We start from the raw sequence: 26,626 nt of genomic DNA, 5'->3' as shown, positions 1-26,626 counted from the left end.
CCAGAGGATGAGGCCCAGAAATCAGGATTTTAAACAAGTATTCCCAGGTGATTCTAATGTGCAGCCACGGTTGAGAACCATTGGTTTACACCCTTACATGAATCCAGTTTTTTAGGAGCTTAGCACCTGTTTTTGCAGAGATATATTGTGATAGTATTGGTTTTAAGTTATATTGGATTTGTTGATACCTGGTAACTCAAGAAACCTCACAATTGTCAAGGAATCTGTAAACCCTTTGGCATATTTTAATCTTTTGGGTCCCCTTATCTAGTCATGCACTGATCAGATAATTGTCAGTCAAATAAAATATCTCATGCTCCTTTGCTGGACTCTGGCCCATGATTGGAGATGGTTAAAGTCCAGTGCAAGAGAAAGAGACCAAGAAAGGCATGAGCCCTGCATCTGCCTGGTGCTCCCATCACTGTTACTTCCATTTCTCTCAACTGGGAATCTAAGCCCCTCTTATTATTTGGAGCAGCCATGAGTCACTTGGAGAATCTTGAGTCTTTTCCACATAAAACCACTGACAATAATGGTGTGATGGATGTATGTCATTGCTCTTTAACCAATGCTAATGGAAAGTTGAATACAAAGTGATCAGGAATCATGCTTCCTCTCTGCAAAAGTAAACTAAAATCTTATCTTGAAGTCCAAAAATTTTTTAAACCAATTGCACTCTCAGCTTTAAACAAATGTTAAACATTTTTAGTCATGACCCAAAGATGCATTCATTAACCTCAATTCTTTTTTTTTTAAATATATTTTATTGATTTTTTACAGAGAGGAAGGGAGAGAGATAGAGAGTTAGAAACATCGATGAGAGAGAAACATCGATCAGCCGCCTCCTGCACACCCCCTACTGGGGATGTGCCCGCAACCCAGGTACATGCCCTTGACCGGAATCAAACCCAGGACCTTTAAACAAATGTTAAACATTTTTAGTCATGACCCAAAGATGCATTCATTAACCTCAATTCTTGAAACACAACAGGTTTTACTTTTGTAGGAAAGCTATGAAATGTCAAAAATATCTTATTTTTAGCAGTAACAAGGAATGTAAAGCCTTATTTCATTCATTTGACAGATAACAAATATCTTTCATTGTCACAGTAAAAAAATTAAAAAAAGGTCATGTCGACATAAGAACTTCCAAACCTGTAGAGAATATTTATAAGAGTTTATTTGAGACAAAACTGACTATTGCTGGAGGCAAGATCTCAAGTGCTCCCCAGAATGACAGTTTTCAGGGTTTTTTGCATCTGGAACCAAGGAGGGAATGTAAGGAATATTCAGTGAAGGTGGGAGAGAGCAAGTGGGGGATTGGATTACAGGGGAGTTGACTAAACTGTGCTCCTCTTGAGGGTGGTCACACTTCAGGGGTTCTCAAAAATAGGATTAATCTAGCATTTCAAAGGTATGTTAACTTAGACACATAAAAACAAGGGCGGGGAAAAAAAGGAGACATATGTAATACTCTTTGTAATACTTTAAGCAATAAAACAATAAAAATAAAAAACAATGGACAGGGTTTGTGTAAGGCAAAGATAAACCTTTTACTTAAAAAGTTATATGCTCCTCTTGAGGGTGGTCACACTTCAGGGGTTCTCAAAAATAGGGGTTCGATTCCGGTCAAGGGCATGTACCTGGGTTGCGGGCACATCCCCAGTGGGGGGTGTGCAGATGTAATACTCTTTGTAATACTTTAAGCAATAAAACAATAAAAATAAAAAACAATGGACAGGGTTTGTGTAAGGCAAAGATAAACCTTTTATTTAAAAAGTTATATGCCTTCCCGTGACTACTGCAGTGACCTGCCCAGTTAGGAGTTTATGACCCAATCACTCTGTGAGGTTACTTTCTATAGAACCCCCTTTTTGTTCACAGACAATTTTAGTAGTTATTGCTGCATACATAACAAATTATCCTAAATTTTAGTGGCTGGAAATAGCAAACATCTGTTATCTCCCAGATGTTCAGGTCAGAAATCCGGGAGTGTCTTACCTGAGTGGTTCCAGCCCAGGGTTTTTCATGAAACATTAAACAAGGTATTGACCAGGGCTGCAGTCATCTCAAGGCTCACCTAGTTGCTGGCAGGCCTCTTAGATCTGCTTCCAAGCTCAGTCATGGCCTCTGCACAGGCTGCCTCCCAGCGTTGAGAGAGGGCAGACAGGCAGTGATCTCCCAACACATCACTCTGCCATTTCTCTTCACTAGAAGCAGGATCGGGGTTACACCAATGCATGGTTACCAGGAGGATGTCATTGGAGGCAGCTCAGAGGGTGTGATGGAAACACTGGTGCCTTCAGAGCTCTGGGACTATTGACTTTTATAATGAATTGCAGCCTTGTTGTAATGTAGAAAATCTGAAGAGTCGCAGGAGAGCACATGGGTTGTTCTCTTACACACTCTATTTTGATAGCAGAAATCATGGTTGTCTTTCTGCAGGCCATGGGGGATCAGGACCTACCAGGGGTTTTGGTGTCTGGATTTGAAGGGCCATCTGGTATATGTAAAGATCATGTTGGAGAGTTGCAGAAATACTTTAATCTCATTACCGTGCAAGACCTGCTAGAAAATAAAACACAAGTGGGTCCAAAGATCCAGGCTGTATATATCTGGAACAGAAAGCCAGCTATTGATCAGGAGCTCCTGCAGAGCCTGCCCGCCTTGAAGATTGTTGCCAACGCAGGAGCCGGTTTAGACCACCTGGACCTGAAGCTCATCGCCAGCTTTGGTGTGAAGGTGGCCAACACACCGCAGGCTGTTTCCAGTCCCACAGCAGACATGGGGATGGCCTTACTGCTGGCGGCAGCCCGGAGAGTGGTGGAAGGTAAATCATGTTGGAGATGCTGGTTTTTCTGAGAGATCAGATGGCAGACACTTATTAATACACTAGAGGCCCGATGCATGAAATTTGTGCAAGAGTAGGCCTTTCTTCCCCCAGCTGCTGGCACCGGCTTCCCTCTGGCAACCGGGACCTGGGCTTCCCTTGCAGCCCGGCTTCATCCGGAAGGTTGTCCGGTCTAATTAGCATATGATGCTTTTATTATTATAGATGACAAATATAATTTTACCTTCAAACTTCAAATCCTTTCCTGGCCTGATTTCTTTACACTGCATCCAGGACTTGGTGGCACTTGGTATTTGGAGCCCCTCCTGGTCATTTGCAGCCCACTTAGTGCCCAGGCCCAGTCCCAGGCACAAGTAGTTCAGCAGTCTGTCTGCTGGCAGCCCCACCAAATGCTTCTCACTCACATAACAGATGGGAAGTGTGTGAATGTGTGCGCGCTAATTCAGCACCACTGGGAAATGCCAGGGGTCATTCACTGACTGGTCAGCATGCCGCCAGGGGGTGAAGGCCTCCAAGTGAGTAGGCAGAATCCCATCTGTCCACACACTGGACATCTCTGGAGGCATCCCCAGAAAAGGCAGGGTAGCAGCTCAACACTCGCCCAGCCTCCTGATGGAGGTTTGTTGTGAAGGGGTTGAAGAGAGAGAAGCAAGATGTAGTCTCTTTCTGTTTCTGATGCTGATTCACACACATACATATGCAGTCACCCACACATACTCACAGTCCCACACACAGTCACAAACATATACAGTCACACATATACACACAACCATACACACTCACACATGTACACAGTCCCACACACACAGTTACACATGTACATACAGTCACACATACACGCAGTCATACACACATAGTCACACATATACAATCACACACACCCCAAAACCAAGTTTTTTCTTTTTTAAAAACTATTTTTTATTGATTTCAGAGAGGAAGGGAGACGGAGAGAGAGCTAGAAACATCAATAATGAGAATCATCGATAGACTGTCTCCTGCATGGCCCCCCTGGGGATCGAGCCTGCAACCCGGGCATGTTCCCTGACCAGGAATTGAACTGTGACCTCCTGGTTCATAGGTTGATGCTCAACCACTGGGCCCAAAAACAATTTTAACCAGAAATTCTTCCTTGATGTGAAAAGAATTTCTCTTTTAAAGCATTCCACCAGGAAGTGCTGGTTTTGCTATGAGGACACTGCCATTTGTTCCCTTTGATTCCCTGCAGAAACGTTTGTTAGCTGTCACATAAAAATGCATGACAGCCATGGTCTGCCACCAGCATCCTATACCCTTGTGACTTTGGCTAAAGGTCCCAGGAAGGGTTGTGGGTTTCTGTGTGGTACCATCTCCACTCTCCACTGTCTTCTCATGTATCTTAGGTCACCAGTTGGCCACCTCACCAGATACAAAGAACTTTTCCACAAACTGGCTGGGCCAGGAAGTGACGGGGTCCACCCTGGGGATTATCGGCATGGGCAGTATTGGTTACAAGGTTGCTCAGCGGGCCCGGGCATTTGAAATGAACATTCTGTACCACAACAGGAAACGCAGGTGAGATTCAGAGTGGACTTGAGGTGAACGGAGCAGAACGTACACCATCACTGCCTTGAATGTGGCTTGGATGTATGACTCCCCATGTTTCATAAGACTCCCTACTCTTTCTTCCAGAAAGTGGGATTGATTGTCCAGAAAGGGATCATGGTATTATTACGATTACCTAGAAATGTGACTGTGACTTGTTTCCATTAAAAAATTTCACCAGAAAGAGATTTTAACTCACCTATAATTGTTATTTTATTATTATTACTTCTCCAGTGATTTTTGATCATGGGAGATGCAGTCCATAACCACTGAGCAATTTGACTGGTTCCTTTAGTACTGAGCTATATGCTCACCCACTCACTCATTCAATCTGAAAGCCATTTCCTTCAGCCCAACACTCAGTCCTATTGGTGTTGTCTCCAAACAACCCTCCAACCAACCCAAGTTGTCTCTCACTTCAGCTACACATACCCTAAGGGGCTGATGGCCTGCTCTTGAATGCCCAGTCCCCCCTGCAAATCAGCCAGAGGGTGGCCATTGTTCACCACCTTGCAGTGGCTTCCCATGACTGGAATTCCACATGGAATGGAATTCTGGCTGATGAGAAATTCATGGTGGCACAGTGAGCTGGGAGGTTTTATATCAGAGTTCATCCCCTTTCTCTTTTCTTTTTTAAAGGAGTTAATATTATTTATTTATTTTTAAATATTTGTATGAATTCTTAAAAATATATTTTTATTGATTTCAGAGAGGAAGGAAGAGGGAGAGAGAGATAGAAACATCTATGATGAGAGAGAATCATGGATTGGCTGCCTCCTGCAAGTCCCCCACTGGGGATCAAGCCCACAACCTGGACATGTGCCCTTGATCAGAATCAAACCTGAGACCTTTCAGTTTGCAGGCTCTATCCATTGAGCAAAACCGGCTAGGGCTGGATTTTTTTTTAGACAGTGAGGAAGGGAGAGGGAGAGAGAAACATTGATGAGAGAAATATTGATAGGCTGCCCCCTGCATGCCCACTAATGGGGATCAAGCCTGCAACCTGGGCATGTGCCCTGGATGGGAATCGAACTGGCAATCAAATGGGATGATGCCCAACCAACTGAGCTACACCAGCCGGGGCAAGCCCATCCCCCTTTTCTTTTCTTTTCTTTTTAAAAAATATATTTTATTGATTTTTTTACAGAGAGGAAGGGAGAGGGATAGAGAGTTAGAAACATTGATGAGAGAAAAACATTGATCAGCTGCCTCCTGCACGCCTCCTACTGGGGATGTGCCCGCAACCAAGGTACACGCCCTTGACTGGAATCGAACCTGGGACCTGTCAGTCCCCAGGCCCACGCTCTATCCACTGAGCCAAACCGGTTAGGGCCATCCCCCTTTTCAATCACTGCACAATAGACTGGGAATTGCACCAAGACAAATGGAGACAACTTTCAGTGTGATGAGAGGGCAAAGACAGAGGCCAGAGTTCTCCAGGACAAGGTGAGTGCTGTGGACAGAGCATTGAGGAGGGAGCTGGGTGGGTTGGCCATTCATCTGTCCTCCAACTGTCCCCAGCTAAGACAGGTTAGGACAGGTTAGGACACTGCCATGTGTTTGCCCACATTCAGTGATGCTCTGACACGACTTAAAGCATGTCTGACGCACGACCAGGCTCATACCAGACTCTGGGGGTTCAAAGATGCACTAGAGGAAGGTCCTGGTCTCAAGGAGCTGTGGGTCTGATGTGAAATCCTGCAGACACTGAGGGCTCGGCTCTGAGAAGCCAGGTGCCCAGGGAGTCTCCAGGGCTGAGTCCCTGGCTTCCCTCAGAAAGTCCTTCCTGACACAACTTGATGAATTTCTCACTAGAAAAGGTGATTTTTCCTCCTTGTCCTCATAGGAAATCGGAGGAGGAGGAAGCTGTTGGGGCCACTTACTGTGAGAGGCTGGATGACCTCCTTCAGCGATCAGACTTTGTGATGTTGGCCATGAGCCTGACACCCCAAACCCAGCGGCTGATCGGGAGGAGGGAGCTGAGGCTGATGAAACCTACGGCCATCCTCGTCAACATCGGCAGAGGTACCGGCCTGCTGTCTGTGTGGCTAGGAAACCATACAGGAGGAAAGCCCCCGGCTGGACTCTCAGCATTTCTAGTCAACCTTTTCCCTGAGTGTGAAAAACCCACTTAGACTGGTGGGGTGGTGAGCTTCTATTTAGAAATATTTCTGATTTTTGTCTTCATATCTTTTTAAACCTCAAATTAGTGTAAAAAAATGAGAACACAGCAGTATGGGAGCTTTCAAATCCAAGTTCAGGCATCTACTTGGGGTGGGGACATCACAGTTTGATCTTCTAGGTGTAATTAAGCAAAATGTAGGAGGATGAATTTTCTGAGCCTTCACTTAAAAAAAATAACTTAGTGCTAGTTTAGTTATTTGACATTTTTGTGGTGCTGTATGTGTTTGTAGCCAGTTATAGGTCGCACTTGTGTTTAGTTTTTTAGTGTGAATATAAAATGGGTATCTGGGGACTGTTTGGGGAGGTGGTGTGGTGAAATGAGCCAGTTGGTATCGAGGAGACTTGGCTTCCTTGCCTGTCAAATGAGTATGGACTCTGCGGGTTATTGGAGGGTTTGGTGCAACTCTGTCGTTGTGGGCTTAGCACACTGCATGGCCCCTGGTAGGCTCACAATGTCCAACAGAGAATCAGCAGAATGAAGTTCATGGTCTCTTTGTCAGACCTTGGACAGGGTCAGGATGCATGTGGTATAGCAGCTAATGTGACCAGCGTGTCTTTCCTGAGCACTGCCTCACTGTGGTGATCGGAGAGGACTTGTGTCGTTAACTCAGGTCTGTTAGTCGATCAGGATGCCCTGGTGGAAGCTCTTCAGACTGGAGTCATTGGAGCAGCAGCACTGGATGTGTCGTACCCAGAGCCCCTGCCCAGGTAAGGAAGCCAGACAGTATCTAGAGTCCTTTCCAAATGGAGGGGTGGGGTCCCCAGACAATCACTGCTCTGGCTTTTGAAGCTGTGTTGTCACGGAACTGTAGGGTCTTGGCTGGAGGGGCCTACCGGCCTCTGGGGACCTGTCCAGTTCTGCAGATGGTCTGGCCTCTGCTTCCACACCTCCAAGATCCAAGCGGTTAGGACTACAGCCCTGATTCTGTCATTTATTTTGAAACTTGATGCTGTTAGTCTTTCCTCCAACTTTGATATCCACTAAGCAAATTCCTATCAGCTGAATGGCATTATAGAGGTTCTGAAAAGGTGGTCTTGACACCCTTTTAGGGGGGAAGTCAAAACTATATTCGTAATACTGTCAAATGTGATTTACTTTCCACTTATATTTTTTCACAAGTTTACTATTGACACATGGATATGTAATGACACTCTGACAGCTAAAGGAATATGTGCTTCTGTATTATTGTATGTATTAAGTTTTCCAGTTTTAACTTATAATACAGTAAATGTTGATAGTCTCCACATAAACAAATGTTCTTTGGGGTTTTCAATTTCTAAGAGTGCAAAGAGATCCTGAGAACAAATGTTTAAGCACCACTAATCCAGAACAAAAAGTAATTCCAATATAAATTAAGAGTCATGAACATTTTAGATAGTTGTCCACTCAGAAACCTAGAAGTCATGTGATCACCCCTACTGTCTAGTCTGCTAAAATGAGGTTTTTATTAGATTCACTAACAAGTCACAGGGCAACTACCAGGGTTATATCCCAAAGTTCAATTTATTCCGATAGGTGGTGCTCCCAGTGTCCCATGTGAAATGATTTTTGTGACTACAAGATTCAGCAATTATTTTATGAATAATTTAATCTTTACACATCCATATTAATTTCTAATTTCTATATTATCTTTATAAGACAGACTTGAGGTTTCATCTTGATTTTTGGGGGGGAGACATTTTGTTGTTGATTACTGTAAAAAAAAGGATTTTTCGGATTATTTAATCATACTGCATAAGTATTCTTTGCCTTACACAGGATTTACTACAAGATTATTTTTAAAAGAAAAAATTCATTCTCCAACAGTGTAAGGGGCCCCCAAGATTATCTTCAGGCTTAATGATTTGGTAGAAAGACTCACAGAACTCAGAAACTCTTTTATACTCACACTTACAGTTTATTACAGTGAAAGGATACAGATTAAAGTCAGCAAAATAAACCAGTGTATCAGGTGGAGTCCAGGAGAAAGGAGGCGTGAGCTTCCAGTTTTCCTCTCTCGGTGGCGTTGTATGGTTAGTAGTTACTCCAGCAATGGTGTTTGACAGCACACCCAAGCCTCAGTGTCAAGGGGTCACATAGGCATGGAGTGCCCACATGCCTCTCCAGAGGTTACAATGACATAGAGTCGGCCGGGATACCAAGTGAGCAAAAACAGGCGTTCACCACAAATACCATTCTTAGCATAAGCTATCTTGCTGTGCTCCAGGTCCCAAGGATAAGGTGACACTCATATATCTCAAGCGTTCAGAAGTTATCTCCCAGGAGCCTATCTTTGGAGTGTGCAGGTTTGAGCACTCTAAGCCTGCTTGCTGAGTTAATCCTTTACTATATGGGCCATTCCCTGATCCTTGACCTAGGCTGTCTTACAGCAAAATGATCACATTTATTGAAGCATCTACATTTATTATAGTTTTTATATGACAGATAACAGCCAGAGTATCAGTATGACTATGCCTAACATTTGGAAGAGCCAGTTTGGGGCAAGGATAGATTTAAGCAACACATCCTAAAAGCCATTACATGCATTTTTGTATTTTTGTAGTAGTTTGTTTGCCCGTTGATCTATCACTATTTGTAACTTATGATGAACTTATGCGATACTCTTAGTGAATAAATTAGCTGCTATTTAGCTAAATCTAGTTTTTCCTTGTGTAACTTATGATGAACTTATGCGATACTCTTAGTGAATAAATTAGCTGCTATTTAGCTAAATCTAGTTTTTCCTTGGGCCAGTCATTTCCCATTGGTATCATATTCTGAGGGGGCTTTAACTACCATATCACAATATGGTTATGGTATAATTCAATTTCATCACATAACAAATCAATAACAATTACAGAGGTATTTTCTATGCTTTCTCAACAAAATTGGCTCTGGCTTCACCCTGGCTTGTGTGACTCAGTGGTAGAGCATTGGCTCATGCACTAAAGGGTTGTGGGTTTGATTCCCAGTTAAGGGCACATAACCTGGGTTGCAGGCTTGACCCCCAGCTTTAGTTGGGGCACATGTAGGAGGTAACCAATCAATGTGTCTCTCTCACATTGATGTTTCTCTCTCTCTCTCTCTCTCTCTCTCTCTCTCCCTCCGTTCCACTCTCTCTAAAAATCAATAGAAAAAAATATACCCTCGGATGAGGATTAGCAAATCAAACAAAAAATTGGCTCTGGCCTTCACCCCAGATATTATTATGGACAGGTGTTACAATTGGTCATGAGTCAGTTATCTCTGGGTTCCAAATCAGTTAGGACCGTGATCGGCAAACTGCGGCTTGCGAGCCACATGCGGCTCTTTGGCCCCTTGAGTGTGGCTCTTCCTAAGCCTTAGGAGTACCCTAATTAAGTTAATGACAATGTACCTACCTCTATAGTTTAAGTTTAAAAAAATTGGCTCTCAAAAGAAATTTCAATCATTATACTGTTGATATTTGGGTCTGTTGACTAATGAGTTTGCCGACCACTGAGTTAGGACAAAGCCAGTCACTCTGTGTTTTCTAACATGTGCTGTCAGATAGCAGGGCCCACCGCCTGGCTGTGGGGAGGACAAATGTTTTCAGAAGAGTTCTTATCCCTGCCAGCTATACTTCAGGATATGCCGTAAGTGGATCAGTCCTGGGGACTGGGGCAGTCATTGTGACAAGTGCCCCCAAAGAACTTCCATAGGTTTGGGGGTCCATAAATCCCAAGTGTGTGCCCCTTGAACCTCAATAGCTTGGATGGTCACATGGCTACTATGGCCTCTGTCTATTAAAATAGTCAGGAGTCACTGGTGGGTTACAGCCCTTTCCCGATGCTGGGTTCTAGTGTTATCCATCGTTATGTTTAGCCTGCCTGACCCACTTCACTAAAAACCTCATCTTTCCAGGCTGACGCTCATCCTTTGCCTTCTTCCTGGGAAAAAACTCCCTCTAATCTGCTAGTTTCCCTCTGGATGCCACTCCTTATCAAAGGTGCATTCTGCTTGTCCTATGACCCAGGGCCAGCACCTGTGACCCTAATGCCCTATTCTGTCTTGTGGGCCCATTGATCTACCACTTAATCTACCATGCATGTTGTGCTGTTATGTGCTAATGGCCTGGATGCAGTTAGAATATGTGTTTTGCACCACAAAATGTAAGGTTCCTCATACTAGGGTTAGATGAATGGTGGTCATACCTAGGTGTAATTTAGAGTATGCTATAAGCCTCCTGTAACCTTCCCCATCTGTATTTCAGAGATCATCCTTTGTTGAAGTTGAAGAATGTCACTCTGACACCTCACATTGGAAGTGCAACTCATCAAGCCAGATGGCAGATGATGGAAAATTTGATTGGAAGTATCCTGGCTTCTCTCAATGGCCTTCCCATTCCTAATGAAGTGCTACTTAAATGATTTATGTGGGCTGAGAATTCAGAGGGATTAAATATGGCTTTCCCATAATATGACTAATGAGAAAAATATTGTTTTGTGTGTTGTCTTTATGTTCGAGTCCAATACATAGGTTGGTTTACTATCATTTTATCTGAAAAACTTAGAATAGTAACAATACTGATCATCTATTGAGAGCCTGGTAAGTGCATTCTCACTTCATCCTCAAGGCAGCATTACGAGGGAAGTTATCATCATTCATAATGAAATTGAGCACAGTTATGTGTTTAACATCCAGAAGTTGCAAATATTTGAATTTGGATTAAAACCCTGGGCTAGGTGTGTGCATTTTCCAGTGGGCTGTTGCTTTCCATTTTGTTAAATTCCCATAGCTTCTTGGATTAGGTAGCCTTCCTCATATTCTAATCACTGTTCATTTGTTTCTTTCAACATTCAAGCAATGACTATTTGTGGTAGGCAGTAGACAGATGTGAGAAGAGCAAGGACGATGGGTCAGGTACAGAAGGTCACTAGGGCAGAAAGCCCTGGATGCCTAGCAAAGGACAACTACAGGGTGGGACCTCCTCCCCAGGGTGACCTTGTCCCAGAGTGACCTTTCCTCCCTAGCATATGGCTGGTCATGGGTTTGGAAACCTGATCTTTCTTCCCTAGAGATAATATAGGCCTTAGTTGTATTTCAGCTCCAGGCCCAGAAAAGCAGCAAAACTAGCAATGGCTGACCTCAGGACCAGCTACATTGACTAATAACCCCCTCTCCTGATGCCGACCAATCAGTGGAGACCCTGACCCAGAAAGGACATGACTGGAAAGCTGTCCAATATTCTATTGAGATCTTCCCCTGGGACCTCCCCTAAGATCTCTACCCTTAAAACCCTTAGAACAGCGGTTCTCAACCTGTGGGTCGAGACCCCTTTGGGGGTTGAACGACCCTTTCACAGGGGTCGCCTAAGACCATCGGAAAACACATATATAATTACATATTGTTTTTGTGATTAATCACTATGCTTTAATTATGTTCAATTTGTAACAATGAAATTGGGGGTCACCACAACATGAGGAACTGTATTAAAGGGTCGCAGCATTAGGAAGGTTGAGAACCACCAGGGAAAAAGAAGAGAGGAGAAGAGCCCTGACTGGTTTGGCTTAGTGGATAGAGCGTTGGCCTTAGGAAGGTTGCATAAACTGAACTCCCAGCCGTCTCCTGGTTTGCACGCTTCCAAGAGGTAAAAATTCACCTTGCCGTCTGGCCCCGCCCGCCGCTTCAAGTCCCGCCCACCCGTCCTCTAGGCCCCGCCCCTCACGTCACCCCGCCCCGCGCCCTCCATACCGCTTCACACGCGCGTCGCCCAGCCCCGCGACGCCCCACCAACGTCACTCCGCCCCGCACATGCGTCACCACACCTCGCGTCGCCCTGCTCCGCCGCTTCTCATAGCGCCAACCCGTCCTCCAGGCCCTGCCCCGCCCACGTCGCCCCGCCCCACTCCGCACGCACGTCGCTCCACGTGCACGTAGCCCCGCCCCATATTTTACATTCCGCCCCGCCCGAGTCGCTCCACCTCGTTTCCCCGCACCGCGGATTCACGTCCCGCCTACTCGACCTCGGGGCCCCGCCCCACTGCACGTCGCCCCGCCCCACGTCGCTGCACGTCGCCCCGCCCCACGTCGCTGCACCTCACCGTGCTCTGCCCCAGGACTCTCTCGGGGGCTATGTGGGTGGCGGCCCGCGGGCTGTGGGGGCACCCTGCGGGGCTCTGGACGGTACTCGGCGGCTGCAAGGCGGGGCTTCTTCCTGGCGGTGTCCGAGGCCTGCATGGCTCCCCGGTCTCCTGCGGCAAGAACCTGCTCAAGAAATTTGCCTCGAAAACCAAGTACAGTACGGAGTTGGGGGTGGGGGGGTGGGGGGGGGAAGGTGTGTGTGTGTGGTAGTGGTTAGGGTTGTGGCGGTTCACTCACGGTAGGAGGGGCAGGGGCAGGGAACGGGGTGGTGCCTACCCGACTGGGGTCCGCGGAGGGATGGCGGGGGTCCACAAGGCGGGGGGTGGAGTCCACGGATGGGCGGCGGTGCCCGCGGGCATGGAGCCCACTACGCTGGGATCCGCGGACGGCGGGGTTCATGGCACCCCTTCAGTAAGTGCAGTGTTTGCTCATTAAATTAATGATTATTGAAAGACCACCAGCAATTCCACTTTGTTAACATTTGCGTTTTTCCTGCCCTTTTACAGTTGAGATAATAGTCTCCTAAACATTGCCGGTAGTATGAAGCAAAAACGATGTATATTTTACGTTTATGTTGATTCTTGTTACCAGTACCGTTTTTCAGGAGAGTAGTTTCATCAGAAAAGAAAATTAGAAAAACATGAAAAATTTTCTTTCCATGTTAATGCTTTTCTTGCGGGTGGGCTTATTTTGAGAAATAAATTTGAAAGTTTGTCAGGATAGATTTTTATGGTAAGAGAGATAATGAAATATCTTAACACCTATGCCACTTTTGTAGATATATGTGGTAGATATTTTTTTGTTTTAATAGACTACTTTTTAAAAGTTTTAGATTTATGGAAAATTTGGCAAAGATGGCACAGAGTTTCCATAAAACCATACCCTTGTATTAACATCTTACATTATTGGTCTGGTACATTTGTTATAATTAGTGAACCAGTATTGTCATGTTATTAACTAAAGTCCATGCATTATTTACATTTCCTTCGGTTTTACCTAGTGTCCTTTTTCTGTTCCAGTATCCCATTCAGGGACCAGGTAACGTGGTCATCATCATCTCTTGACTGTGGCAGTTTCTTATACTGCCCCTGTTTTTGAAGACCTTGGCAGTTTTAAGAAATACTGGTTAGATATTTTTAGGATGGCTCTCTGTTGTGGTTTGTGTGATGTCTTTCTCATGGTTATACTGGGGTTATAGGTTTTTGGGAGGAAGACCATAGAGGTTAAGTGCCATTTACATAACACCCTGTCTGGGGCACATGCTGTCACGTGGTTTATCACTGTTGATGTTAGCTTTGATCACTGACTGACTTGTTCTATCAGGTGTATCCACTATAAAGGTACTTACCACCCATTCTATACTGTCGTCTTTGAGGGGAAGTCACCCTGTGCAGCCCACTCGTGAGTGGGAATTATGCTCATGAATTATTTGGAATTCTGCATGGGTGATGTGTCTCTTCCACATTTATGAATCCTGTTAGTATGGGCTCAACCTATGTAATAAAAGGCTAATATGCAAATCGACCAAATGGCAGAATGACTGGTTGCTATGACGTGCACTGATCACCAGGGGGCAGATGCTCAATGCAGGAGCTGGTCAATGAGGATTGCTGGTCAGTGCGCTCCCACAGGGGGAGCACCGCTCAGCCAGAAGCCGGGCTCACAGCTGGTGAGCGCAGCAGCAGTGGTGGGAGCCTCTCCCACCTCCACGGCAGCGCTAAGGATGTCTGACTGCCGGCTTAGGCCTGCTCCCCTAAGCCGGCAGTCAGACATCCCCCGAGGGCTCCCGGACATCCCCCGAGGGCTCAGGCCTGGCTGAGGGACCCCCTCCCAAGCACACGAATTTCATGCATCGGGCCTCTAGTAGGTTATAATCTAGTACTCCTTTGTTTTGCTCAACTTGTTCCAGTTTGACCATTGGGAGTTCTTTCAGTTGGATCCTATATCCCTCTGGGTATAATCATTATGGGGTTTGTGGTGGCTTTTACATTTTATTTTTTTTCCTTTTTTTAAAAAAATTGTTTTATTGCCTAAAGTATTGCAAAGAGTATTACATATGTCTCCTCCCCCCCCCCTTGACATTCCCCCGGCCTCCCCTACCCCCCAGTGTCTTGTGTCCATTGGTTATGCTTATATGCATGCATACAAGTCCTTCGGTTGATCTCTTACCCACCCCCCTACATTTTTTATTTTCATACTAGAGGCCTAGTACATGAAATTCATGTACGAGTAGGGTCCCTAGTGGCTGCCGACTGGGGCCTCCCTTCCCCTGGCTGCCTGCCACTGCCACTCCCTGGTGGTCAGCGTGTATCTTCCAGTCAGTCGAACTCCCACCTATGGGGACAGTTTGCATATTAGCCTTTTATTATATAGGATTTTATTTTTTTTTTGGTTTTGGTAATCCTCACTCGAGGACATTTCTTCCATTGACTTTTAGAGAGAGTAGAAGGGAAGGAGGGTGGGGGAGAGGTAGAGAGGGAGAGAAATATCGACGTGAGAGGGACACATCGGTTGCTTGCCTCCCACATTGGCTGGTGATTGGTCCTACAACCCAGGTACATGCCCTTGACCAGGAATTCAAATGGCAACCCTTAGGTCCGCCAGCCAATGCTCTAACCACTGAGAACACCGATCAGGGTTATTTTTAGCACTTCCTTCCTTTGTGGCACTATAGGAAGCCTCAGTTCTAGAATCAGCCATTTCTCCAAGGAGTTCTGGTTCCTCTTGATGGAGAATGACCTTAGAAGCCATGATTTGAGAGCTGAGTATGTTCATTGCTATTGGGGTGTCTGTCTTATAGGCCCTTTCAGCTGACAAAGCAAAAAAAATAGTTTATGTTAACTCATGTATATATATCATCTGTAAACATTTCTGTATGTCACCATCTGAATCTGTTGTAAGTGAAACTTGAGTTCATATAAATCTCCAACTCTAACTGACTATCACATGGACCATTTTAGTTTCCTTTCCTTGCTATCTGGAACCCCCCTTCCCCCCACACCACTGAGAAGCACCTGTTTACTTAGTTGTTCAACCCGAGAGCCATTCATCTATACCTCCTGGAGATAGCTTTATCAGGTAGAGTGCAGTGCTCCCATGCAGTTGGGGAGGTGTATTGTTAAGATCCTCTTTCTTTACCTTTGGAACTAGAAGTAGACTGTGAGTAAAAATTACGGGGTTGAGCCCAGCCAATGTGGTCCAGTGGTTGAGCATCCAACCCATGAACCAAGAAATCCTGGTTCCATTCTTGGTTAGGATATATGCCCAGGTTGTGGGCTTGATCCCTAGTGAGGGGCATACAGGAGGCAGCTGAATTTTGTCTCTCTTTCATCGATGTTTCTATATAGCCCTCTCCATTCCCCTCTCTCTAAAATCAGTAAAAACATTACAAAATAATTATGAGGTTGAATTGAAACTGTTTTCTTTCTCTCCCCTGCAGCCCATGTTGTTGTCAATTCAGTAGATTCCCAGTCTCATAATATCAGTGTCTAAGTTTAGCTCCTTAGAAATAGTTCTGGTATCATAAGCTCAAGTTAGCATATGTAACTTTTCTCTAATTTACTATCAGTGTCTAACATAATTCTTATTTTCTCGCCATAGAAAGAAGTTTTGGTATGAAGGCCCTTCCCTGGGCTCTCACTTGGTAAGTAGAGTGGCAGCAATGAGCACCTTCACAGCCTTGATGAGCATGAGGTTCCAGAAGTCGGCAAGGCTCCAGCCTGGCAGTCCATTTCCATGTTGGAGAGGACAGGGTCTGCAGGGGTGGGACTGGTTGAATTGGTAACATGGAATTTGGACCTTCAAAAAAAATTACTGACACGAAAGTTTTCCAGAATGTCCTATCTATGATCAAATTCCGACATAGTAATGTCCATTCAGTTTTTATTTTATTTTATTTTTTAAATATATTTTTATTTATTTCAGAGAAGAAGGGAGAAGGAGAGGGAGATAGAAACATCAGGGATGAGAGAGAATCGTTGATTGGCTGCCTCTTGCACGCCCCCCACTGGGGACTAAGCCCACAACCGGGCATGTGCTGTTTTTTTTTATTTGACAGGAAAACAAACTTTATTGAGCCCCCCGTCCTAGTTCTCTTTCTCTGTACAGTCTTGGTTCCCTGTAGATGCCAAGTCCGGCAAGCGGCAATGAGACCCACTTTTTGGCCAGCAGGGGCCGGGGTATGTGCTCTTGACCAGAATCAAACCTGGGGCCCTTCAGTCCACAGGCTGACACTCTATCCACTGAGCCAAACTGGCTAGGGCCATTCAGTTTTTAATGTGTGTGTATAAAACACACATACGTATAGATACATTGCACAAGTTTATGTAATTAATGACTCTGGGGACACTGATAGAAAAAAACAAACTGTATACTAAAAACCATTGAATTGTACATGTTAAGAGGGAGGATTTTATGTGTGGATTATATTTCAGTAAAAATTTTTCTTGAAAAATATGTACTGGCAGTAATTTTTAAAAAATATATTTTTATTGATTTCAGAGAGGAAGGGAGAGGGAGAGAGAAATAGAAACATTAACAATGAGAGAGAATCATTGACCGGCTGCTTCCTGCATGCCCCCTGCTTGGGATCAAGCCTGAAACCTGGGCATGTGCCCTTGACCGGAATTGAACCCGGGATCCTTCAGTCCTCAGGCCAATGCTCTATCCACTGAGCCAAACCAGCCAGGGCAGTAATTTTTTCTTTAAAATATATTTTTATTGATTTCAGAGAGGAAGGGAAAGGGAGAGAGAGATAGAAACATCAATGATGAGAGAGAATCATTGATCGGCTGCCTCCTACACGCCTCACACTGGAGGATCAGGGGGAATCAAGTCCATAACCTAGGCATGTGCCCTGACCAGGCATTGAACCCTGACCAGGTTCATAGGTTGACACTCAACCACTGAGCCATGCCGGCCGGGCAGTAATTTTTATCTTGGAGGAATACTAGGTAAAATCTGGAAGGATCCAGCTCTGTAAAATAAACTTACCTTAAAGCTAAGGTGATTGAGTGTAACATTTGTTTCTTGTTTATCAAGGTGTTCAAATTCTTCCCAGCTGCCTTTATTGTAAGTTAGTACAAGTTTAATGTATAATCTAATGTTAGCCTTTGTGTGTCTGTTCTTCTTAATGCAGACTTACAAGCCATCCAAGTTGGAACTCTTAACAAAGAGCACGTCAAAGAAAACCAGGAAGGAAGACCACGTGCGCCTGAGGGCCCTGAATGGCCTCCTCTACAAAGCGCTCAGCGATTTGCTGTGCAGCCCTGAAGTGAGCCAAGAGATCTACGACCTGAATGTGGAGCTGTCCAAGGTAGACTGCAGGGGCCAAACAGAAATGGGACTGAGGATTGCTGGCCTAACCGTTAGGAAAAAGGCACCAGGTCACTCACAAGGTCTTTAGTTTGGGTTGTAGAAGTGATGCTAAGGGTGGCCATTTAAGTACTAAAGACAGATGGAGAGGATGATTGTGGTACGAAATCAGGGAAAGGAGGTATCCGACCAGATAGCACCAAGTGTGTGGTCAGATGCCCAGAAAGTGTGATGACATGGAGCAATCGAAGACCTGTGGGTCAGATGAGAAGTTGTTATGTCTGCCTTTGTCTTGGAGTAAAGACGAAGGAGGTGACTTTCTGCCATCTGTCCACTTAGAGCCGTGGTTCTCAACCTTCTGGCCCTTTAAATACAGTTCCTCATGTTGTGACCCAACCATAAAATTATTTTCGTTGCTACTTCATAACTGTAATGTTGCTACTGTTATGAATCGTAATGTAAATATCTGATATGCAGGATGGTCTTAGGCGACCCCTGTGAAAGGGTCGTTCAACCGCCAAAGGGGTCGTGACCCACAGGTTGAGAACCGCTGACTCAGAGTGAGTTTAGCCAAAGGGAAGTAGTGAAGAGAATAGTGGCAGTTCAGGTGTTTTCAGTGAGTGCTGTGGGGTCGGGGTCGGGGAGGTGAAGGTTCGGTTTCTGGCCCCGCTTCCTCAGCTGAGAGTGTGTGCAGGAGATGGTGGCTTGTGATAGTGCAGCTGGAGCACTAGCATCTCGGGAGGTGGACATGCTATCTCATTAATTTCCATCACCTGTGCATTGTTTGTGGAAAACCCACTTAAACTGAAAGGGATTTGCTGGGGGTGGGGGGGTGTCAGGTGTCTTTGACCTCAGACTTTTCTGCCTGCCGTGTGTACTGGAGGACGACTGGCTCTGCTGAGCAGAATGCACACACCCAGGACACCCTGAAGCGATTCTCAGCACATATGAGGTGAGGATGCTTTGCTTGCCAGGTGTGTTTGCTTTTGCAGCACCTGGAATTTACCAGCCTGTTTCATGATGTATTTTTGCTTTTGAGGGAAATTTTGGAAGCATTTTCTTTTTTTATTTATTTTTTCCTCACCCGAGGATTTGTTGGTGGTTTTTATTTATTTACTTATTTTAGAGAGAGAGAGAAATATTGATCTCTCGGGTGTGCACACCCCAACTGGAGACCTAGCCTGCAACCTAGGTAAGTGCCCTGACCGGTAATTGAACCCGTAACCCTTCGGTGTATGGATGATGTTTCAACTAACCGCTACCCAGGCAGGGCTGGAAGCATTGTCTTGAACTTCAGAGTATAATTTACATTTTCATATAAGCCATAATCTAGGCAAGTGTTTCTGTGTGTGGTCCTCGATCCCTAGGGGGCCCCAATATCTTTTGGGGTGTTCATGAGGTTAAAGCTATTTTCATAATAAGATGTTATTTTCTTTTTTCACTGTGTGGACATTTGCACTGAAGCCACCAGAGGACCTGTAGTCATCATAGCTTCATGCCACATGCTCACATGAGCGCTAGCCTGTAGGCTGAAGGGTCCTGGTTTCAATTCCAGTCAAGGGCACATGCCTTGGTTGCAAGCTCAATCTGGCTGGGGTGCGTGCAGGAGGCAACCAATCAGTGAAACATCGATGTTTCTCTCTCTGTCTTTCCCTCTCCCTTCCACTCTCTCTAAAAATCAGTGGAAAAACATCCTTGGGTGAGGATTTTAAAAAAAGAAAGAAAAAAGGGAATATCCTTGATGGGTAAGTAAAAGTTACTAATATTATTAAATTTTGATCCTTGGGTGCATGCCTTTTTTTTTTAATGTTATTTTTTACTGATTTTAGAGAGAGGAGGGAAGAGGGAGAGAGATAGAAAGAAACATCGATGAGAGAGAAACTTTAACATTGATTGGGGATCAAGCCCGCAACCTGGGCATGTGCCCTGATTGGGAATCAAATGATGACCTCTTGGTGCATGAGCCACATTGGTTGGGCAAGAATACTTGTCTTTTTAGTATTGTATGTGGTGGGAAGTATGCGTGGAGCCCCTGCTATGTGCTGAGGTAGGGTGGCTGTCCCTGGGAAGAATGCTGCAGGTGATGAAGTAAACACTTTTTCACTTGAAGGAGCAAGAGAACCAACTACAGTTTTTGAGATTTGGGTATTTAACAGACACTTTCTGCAAATTGGCCAAATGAACCTGTCACTTCAGGGAAATCAACTGACCATACCTGTTGCCAATGATAAAATTCAGGCTTTGAAGTAAAAATCAGAATTTTAGAAAGCATAACTACTGCTGCGAATTTGACAGCTTTCCAATAAATACTGTTAAGTACTGATGAGATTGGTGGTGATGCCAACAAAGGCAGTGTTGTGTGGTGAAATGTGTCAGTCAACCTTCCAAAAATCTGCATCACTTGCTGACCCAGTGTTTCCAGATGACCAGTGTGTGAGGTTACAGAATCACGCATAGGGAAAGGTCAAAGTCCATCAGAGACTGGGGAGTTTAGTGTGACAGTGAGGCATGTTCATTGGTTTCAGATTCCACATTGCAAATAACCTTTAAAAAACTATCACGTGTTGAGTTTTTGTTTAGTATCAAAAAGATCCACATTTTTCTTAAGGGTGTTCATATAGTCCTCCATTTTTCAGTAACAAATCTATGCGGGGCCAGATTTTCTTCTTTTATTTCAACCAAAATAACATCAGAACAGATTGAATGCAGATGCAAATATGAGAATCCAGCTGTTTTTCATTAAGCGGGACATTAAAGAAATTTGCAACTGTAATACATTGCCACTCTTTTCAGTAATTATTTTTGGAAAATAACAGTTATTGTCCATTAAAAATGTCTATGTGAATATTTGGTGGGTTTACTTTATTTTTAATTTATTTATTGCTTTTGAGAGAGAGGGAGAGAAAGAGAAAGAGAGAAACATCGATTTGTTGTCCCACTTATGCATTCATTGGTTGATTCTTGTATGTCCCTGACCAGGGATCGAACCTGCATGACTTATCAGATGACTCTACCCAAACTGGCCAGGGGCCTAGTGGGTTTACTTTAAATGAATTAATAAATACATATTTTTAAATTTTTTATTTTAATTCCTAGTATGGTAAATATTGATGAATATAACCCATATAAACAAAAGATCTTTGGGGTCCTCAGTAATGTTTTTAGTGTAAAGGAATCCTGAAGTTTTGAGAACTGCTGAGCTGGGTGATAGTAAAGAAGTTATTCAGTTTTCTCCTCAGGCTTAAAAAAAGTCCAGAAACCCACCCAACCAGCACTCAGAATTGGAATCCCTCCTTCCTGCTTCCCTCTGCTTTCTCTGCGGCTCTCGCCTCTCACCATATAGCATCCTGCGTTGCCAGGAGAAGGAGGCAGATGTTGAGAAGTCAGAGTTGTACAAGGAGCTGGTATTTTCACATCATCTGTGTAGCTCTCTTGCATGGTGATCACTGACACCTGTCACAGTGATCCCTAAGAGTCTGTAAAGGTGTGTACTAAAGAATGGTCAGTTAATTTGATTTTTACATTTAACAGAAACAAGAAAGTGAGAAATTATTTTTACATTTAACAGAAACAAGAAAGTGAGAAATTTCCAACAAGTGTTGAGATAACAGTTAAGCATAATGTTTTCCCAACTCTGATCAGCCAGGGTTTAGTGTAAAGGTTTTTTCATAACTGTGTACCTAGATCTGCTGTCACTGAGTAAATACACTTTACGTCACAGCCACATTTTCACTGGATACTTGCACCCTTATTTACCTTTTATCGGCTTGTTGCATGACTGAATAATACAGAGATCACTTCTGTGTGACATCTGGGTGGTTGGGGACTGTGTTGGTGTTGTTGCCAATGCATGTCCATTGGATAGAGGATGAAACATTGATGGGTGGTTAGTGACCAACCATGGAGGCCAAGGCCAAAGTGATGCCCAGGAGGGCATCTAGGTTTATTATATTTTTGTTATAGTCTTCACCCAATGGAAAAATTGATTTTTATTTTATTTTTTTGAGAGAGTGGAAGAGAGAGGGGAAGACAGAGAGAAACATTTGATGTGAGGGAAACACATCAATTGGTTGCCTCCTGCACGGGCCCCGGTCAGGGCTCAGGCTGGGGAGGAACCTGCAACCAAGGTACGTGCCCTTGACCGGATTCAAATCCGGGACCCTTTGTTCTGCAAGCCGACGTTCTATCCTCTGAGCCAAACCGCTAGGGCGAGGGCCTCTAAGTTTAGGTCAGTTTATTTACAGGGATCTCAATAAATAATTGCATTTAGGGAATTAAAAACAGTTGTGATGATGATGCATTTCTTATCCCTTTTGTAATGTGCAGTTGGCTAAAGACCTTTCTGGGCTGACAGTTTCATTTTTGAATAATGTGATAAGCAAATCTTATTTCTTATGTCTTTGTGAGATTATCACGTATTTTTGTTTCTGGCACTCTCACACCTCTCCTGTAAATGTCACCTGCCACAGCACTGATCTGCATTGTCTCTCTCCAGGCATCTTTTGATGTCCCAGCAGACTCTGAGGAACGTGCCACCGATAGTGTTTGTTCAGGACAAACAGCATGCAGCTCTAGCTGAGGTGAGGCCTTTAAATCATAGACTTTATGAAGTAAACTTTTACATAGGTGAGGTTTCTAAAAAGGTAATGCTTACCGTTTACCAGAGTAATACTTGAAAGGGCACAAATGAAAAGACAAACTCCCATGCTCATTCCCAGCCTGAGTCACCAGATGTAACCTTATTTTCTGGTCCTAATTTTTTTCTTTTTAATACTCACCCCAGGATATGTTTTTATTGATTTCAGAGAGAGAGGAAGGGAAAGATAAGAAAACATTGATGGGAGATAAATATCGATCTGTTGCCTCCTGTACATGCTCTGACTGGGAATTGAACCCGCAGCCTTTCAGTATATGGGATGACACTTCAACTAACTGAGCTACCCGGCTAGGGCTTTAATTTTTTTTAAATATGTTTTTATTGATTTCAGAGAGGAAGGGAAAGGGAGAGAGGGATAGAAACACCAATGATGAGAGAGAACCATTGATCAGCTGCCTCCTGTACTGCCCCTACTGGGGATCAAGCCTATAACCCAGGCATGTGCCCTGACCAGGAATGGAACCGTGACCTCCTGGTTCATAGGTTGATGCTCAACTACTGAGCAACACCAGCCGGGCCTGGGCTTTAACATTTTTTTTAATGCTTATCTCTGTAACTCAACTAGTGAACCAAATCTCCAGTTCTCGATTTATAAACTTGAGGCAGCCAGAGCTACCCTCCTGTGCTTACCGTCTTCTCTCATTTCCTGGATTGCAATTCACCTATGGTTATTATTACTGTTGCGGATTCATGCACTGGTGGAGTCCCTTGGCCTGGCTTGCGGAGATCAGGCTAAAACCAGCAGTCCGACATCCCCCGAGGGGTCCCAAATTGCGAGAGGGTGCAGGCCAGGCCAAGGGACCCCACAGGTGTACGAATCTGTGCACCAGGCCTGTAGTATGCATATAAGATCTTTGGTTAATCTCTTCCCCCCTCTCCCCTCCCCTCTTCCCCCAGAGATTCATCAGTCTGTCCCATGTTTCCATGCTTGTGCATTGAGCGTCTGCCCCCTGGTGGACATTGCACATCATAGCTACTGGTCGAACGGTCACTTAGGCTTTTATATAGATAATTATTAATCCTCACTCAAGGATATGTTCTTATTGATTTCAGAGAGAGAGAGAGAGGAAGGGAAGGGGAGAGACAGAGAGAGAAACATCAACCAGTTGCCTTCCACACATACCCTGACCGGGGATCAACCCACAACCCAGGCATGTGTCCTGACCAGGAATCGAACCAGTGACCTTTTGGTGCATGGGATGATGCTTAACCAACTGAGCCACACTGGCCAGGGCCAGTCCTGCTTGTTTTTCTTTCTGCTTATCTTCGGGTTGTACAGATTAGTTATATGTCTGGTCCAAGTTCCTGTCAGAGCGTGTGTTGGGAGTCTTTTCTTCCAGTTTGTCTTTGTTGTGTCAATCTTATTTCTGGTGTTTTCTGTGCACTAATTTAACTCCTGGTTCTGCTTCTTTGCACATTTATAATTTTTATCGGCGTCCCTGGGTGACACTGCTTTCTGTTGCTGCAGAGTGACGGGCTGTCTGGGCTTGCACTAGAGCGGACACTGCCCCAGGAAGGCTGACTTGGTGCTGGCCGGCTTTTTCCACAAGCACAAATCCTGTGGCAAAACAAGCATTTTACAAAACAGTAAATGTTACTTACATAATTCAATTAATATCCAATTGTTGTTAGTAAATTTTACTAACGTTTACAAATTTCAATGGTTTTTAAAAACTGTTCATCATCAAAGAAAATGTGATTGTTAAAATAATTGGTGTTTGAAAGCACTGGCTATTGTATGGTCTCGTCTTTGGGAAAGTATTGCTGTAAGAAGTGATGTAAAGTGCACCCGGAAGGCCTATGGCCCAGTGCAGGGTGCACGCAGCTCTGACGCAGCACTGCGCGTGTGGTTGCTGAACTGCCTTCTCTTCTTTTCCAGGTGGATCAGTTACTGGCAGTTGCTGATTTTGGACCCCCTGATGAACAAGAAGACCTCACACAAAGTGACTTCAGGTGATACATGTGGACGTGTGCTCAGTTCTTGGGCAGATGCAAGGTGTGAGTGGCCTGCAGCAGCTCCGGTGCCACTGTACCAATAATAGAATGAACTAAGTTTGCATCAAGAAATGGCCCCAAATGTGGCCTAGTGTGCTGGGCATGTTTAATTGGGGGAGGGAGAATGAAAATGTGTCTAATGACCATGCAAATGGCTGCATCAGAATTGTCAAGGCCTGTGCCACACACAGGCACCGAGAGTGCTGGTTGAGTGGTCCTGGGCTGGAGAGTGCCAAATCCAAAACTCACTGTCCTATCCTCCACAGTTTCCATTAGGTAGACCTTAGGACAGTTCAGAGGCCATGGGTGTGGAAAGGTGAAGCACTAGCCCAGGAGCTCCCATGAAGTTGCTCTGGCGCTTCATCTGTGCTTCTCCCTTCCAGGGACCCTGAGGCCCCAGATGCTCCATCGCCATGTGACGCCCTGGGCCCTGCCGTGCACTCGAGTCTGTATGGGATTGATCATGAGGCTCTCAACAAGCAGATCATGGAGTACAAGAAGAGGAAAGAGAAAGGACACAGGGGTGAGAGCCCAGCATGGCTGGAGCCAGAGCAGGTGGCTGAGCTGACAAGGCAAATGACAAGGAGGAAGAAGGCCAAGCCTCGTGTGGACGATGATCTCTCCCCCAAGAACTATCCATGGGGGTTGGTGAGTGAAGACGACCTGGACGATGATGGGGCCCTTCAGGAGGAGTTCACCCCAGTACAGGAGTGGGAGCTCCGAGAAGCAGAGCAGAAACTGAAGGCAGAGAGAGGAGGTGACAGAAAGGACTGAGGTGACTGTTAATGATCACAAAGGGTGTGGATGTGAGGCTTCAACTCTGCACCTGATGGAAATTCTGCTTTGAGAAGCACAGTCATTTCTAGTTTTTCACAGGAAAGCCTTTGTAGGATGTGCAGCTGAGTTACACCAGTTATCTCTCTCAGCCCTGCTATTACTGGTACTGTGGAAAGTAAGATGGCCTGTGGAAAGTGCATAAAAACCTTTTAGATTGATGACAGTAAGGTTGATCCTCATTATTTGCATACTCCATATTTTTAGGTTTGCCTACTCATTAAAATTTCTTTTTTTAAAGATTTTAAATTAATTTTCAGAGAGAGGAAGGGGGAGAGGGAAGAAAAACAAAAGAGAGAGAGAAACATTAATGTGAGAGTGCAACATTGATTGGCTGCCTTCGCACACCCCAGACCGGGATTGAGCCTGCAACTCAGGTATGCGCCCTGACCAGGAATCAAACTGGCAACCTTTTAGTGCATGGGATAGCATCCAACATTTGAGCCACACTGGCCAGGATTCACTAAAATTTCTTTGTAACCCCAAAATCAATACTTGGGGCATTTTCACGGTCATTCTTAGATATGCCCAGAGAGATGAAAATTGGAATCATGCAATGCACACATCTTAGTTAAGTTCAGACAAGGCAAAGCTCTACCTTCTTGTTTCCTCTCATACTGTAAACAACTGCTTTTCGAGGTTCACTTAGTGCCACATTTTCCACGATTTTGTGTCTTTGATGGCGATTTCACTGTTTAAAAATGGCCCCAAGCAGGGTGGTAAAGTGCTGTCTAGTTTTCCTAAGTGCAAGATGGCTGTGATGTGCCTTTCAGAGAAAGAAAAGAGGTCAGATGAGTATTGCTCAGGCACGAGTAAGGAGCTGTTGGGGAAAGTAAAATGATTTTTAGGTAATCAGAGACAGGTGCACTGTTAAGATAAAGCACAGAGAACTTGGAACATAATTTCCATTTTTGCGAAGTGTTTCAGGAAGGAAATGTTGCTCTCATCTCTGCATTGCTGGCAAGCCCCCAACGCTGTTTCCTGCGTAGGCATCTGGGACCAGATGCAGTGCCCCAGCAGGGACATGGCACCAAGCAGCTCTGCCTTTGCCAGCACAATGGCCCGACTGAAGGAACTGGATCACAGGACACAGGCAGACCCCTGCAGATGCTCTAGGCATGTTGATATT

The 26,626-nt window shown here is 44.8% G+C and overlaps 2 protein-coding genes across 7 annotated transcripts in view; both read left to right on the top strand.

Moving 5' to 3' along the window:
• The window catches only part of LOC102427553 (glyoxylate/hydroxypyruvate reductase B-like), a 13,241-nt gene extending 2,189 nt beyond the window's left edge, over positions 1 to 11,052 (top strand). For all 6 annotated transcript variants that reach the window (XM_023761145.1, XM_014463168.2, XM_023761143.1 and 3 more), the window contains 5 exons: positions 2,446 to 2,830; positions 4,231 to 4,402; positions 6,279 to 6,457; positions 7,228 to 7,324; positions 10,828 to 11,052. In XM_023761145.1, the coding sequence (XP_023616913.1) occupies positions 2,449 to 2,830; positions 4,231 to 4,402; positions 6,279 to 6,457; positions 7,228 to 7,324; positions 10,828 to 10,984 (987 nt within the window). In that variant the 5' untranslated portion in view covers positions 2,446 to 2,448 and the 3' untranslated portion in view covers positions 10,985 to 11,052. The remainder of the gene's footprint in view (positions 1 to 2,445; positions 2,831 to 4,230; positions 4,403 to 6,278; positions 6,458 to 7,227; positions 7,325 to 10,827) is intronic.
• A 1,584-nt stretch (positions 11,053 to 12,636) lies between these two features.
• On the top strand, positions 12,637 to 25,667 carry RBFA (ribosome binding factor A). Its single transcript, XM_006097398.3, has 7 exons — positions 12,637 to 12,850; positions 16,299 to 16,341; positions 17,836 to 18,012; positions 18,851 to 18,963; positions 22,507 to 22,591; positions 24,548 to 24,621; positions 25,047 to 25,667. The coding sequence occupies exons 1-7, from the start codon at positions 12,690 to 12,692 to the stop codon at positions 25,435 to 25,437; spliced, it is 1,044 nt and encodes a 347-aa protein (XP_006097460.1). The 5' UTR covers positions 12,637 to 12,689; the 3' UTR covers positions 25,438 to 25,667.
• Positions 25,668 to 26,626: the final 959 nt, after the last annotated feature.

The sequence above is a fragment of the Myotis lucifugus genome, unplaced genomic scaffold (assembly GCF_000147115.1).
Source record: "Myotis lucifugus unplaced genomic scaffold, Myoluc2.0 scaffold_200, whole genome shotgun sequence".
Lineage (NCBI taxonomy): Eukaryota > Metazoa > Chordata > Mammalia > Chiroptera > Vespertilionidae > Myotis > Myotis lucifugus.
This window is presented reverse-complemented; position numbering and strand designations above follow the sequence as displayed.

Coding starts and splice junctions, on each gene's coding strand:
- RBFA (XM_006097398.3), top strand. CDS start 12,690: ATGTGGGTGGCGGCCCGCGGGCTGTGGGGGCACCCTGCGGGGCTCTGG. Junction 18,013..18,850: donor TGAATGTGGAGCTGTCCAAG/GTAGACTGCAGG, acceptor GGGGGGTGTCAG/GTGTCTTTGACCTCAGACTT. Junction 24,622..25,046: donor CTCACACAAAGTGACTTCAG/GTGATACATGTG, acceptor TCTCCCTTCCAG/GGACCCTGAGGCCCCAGATG.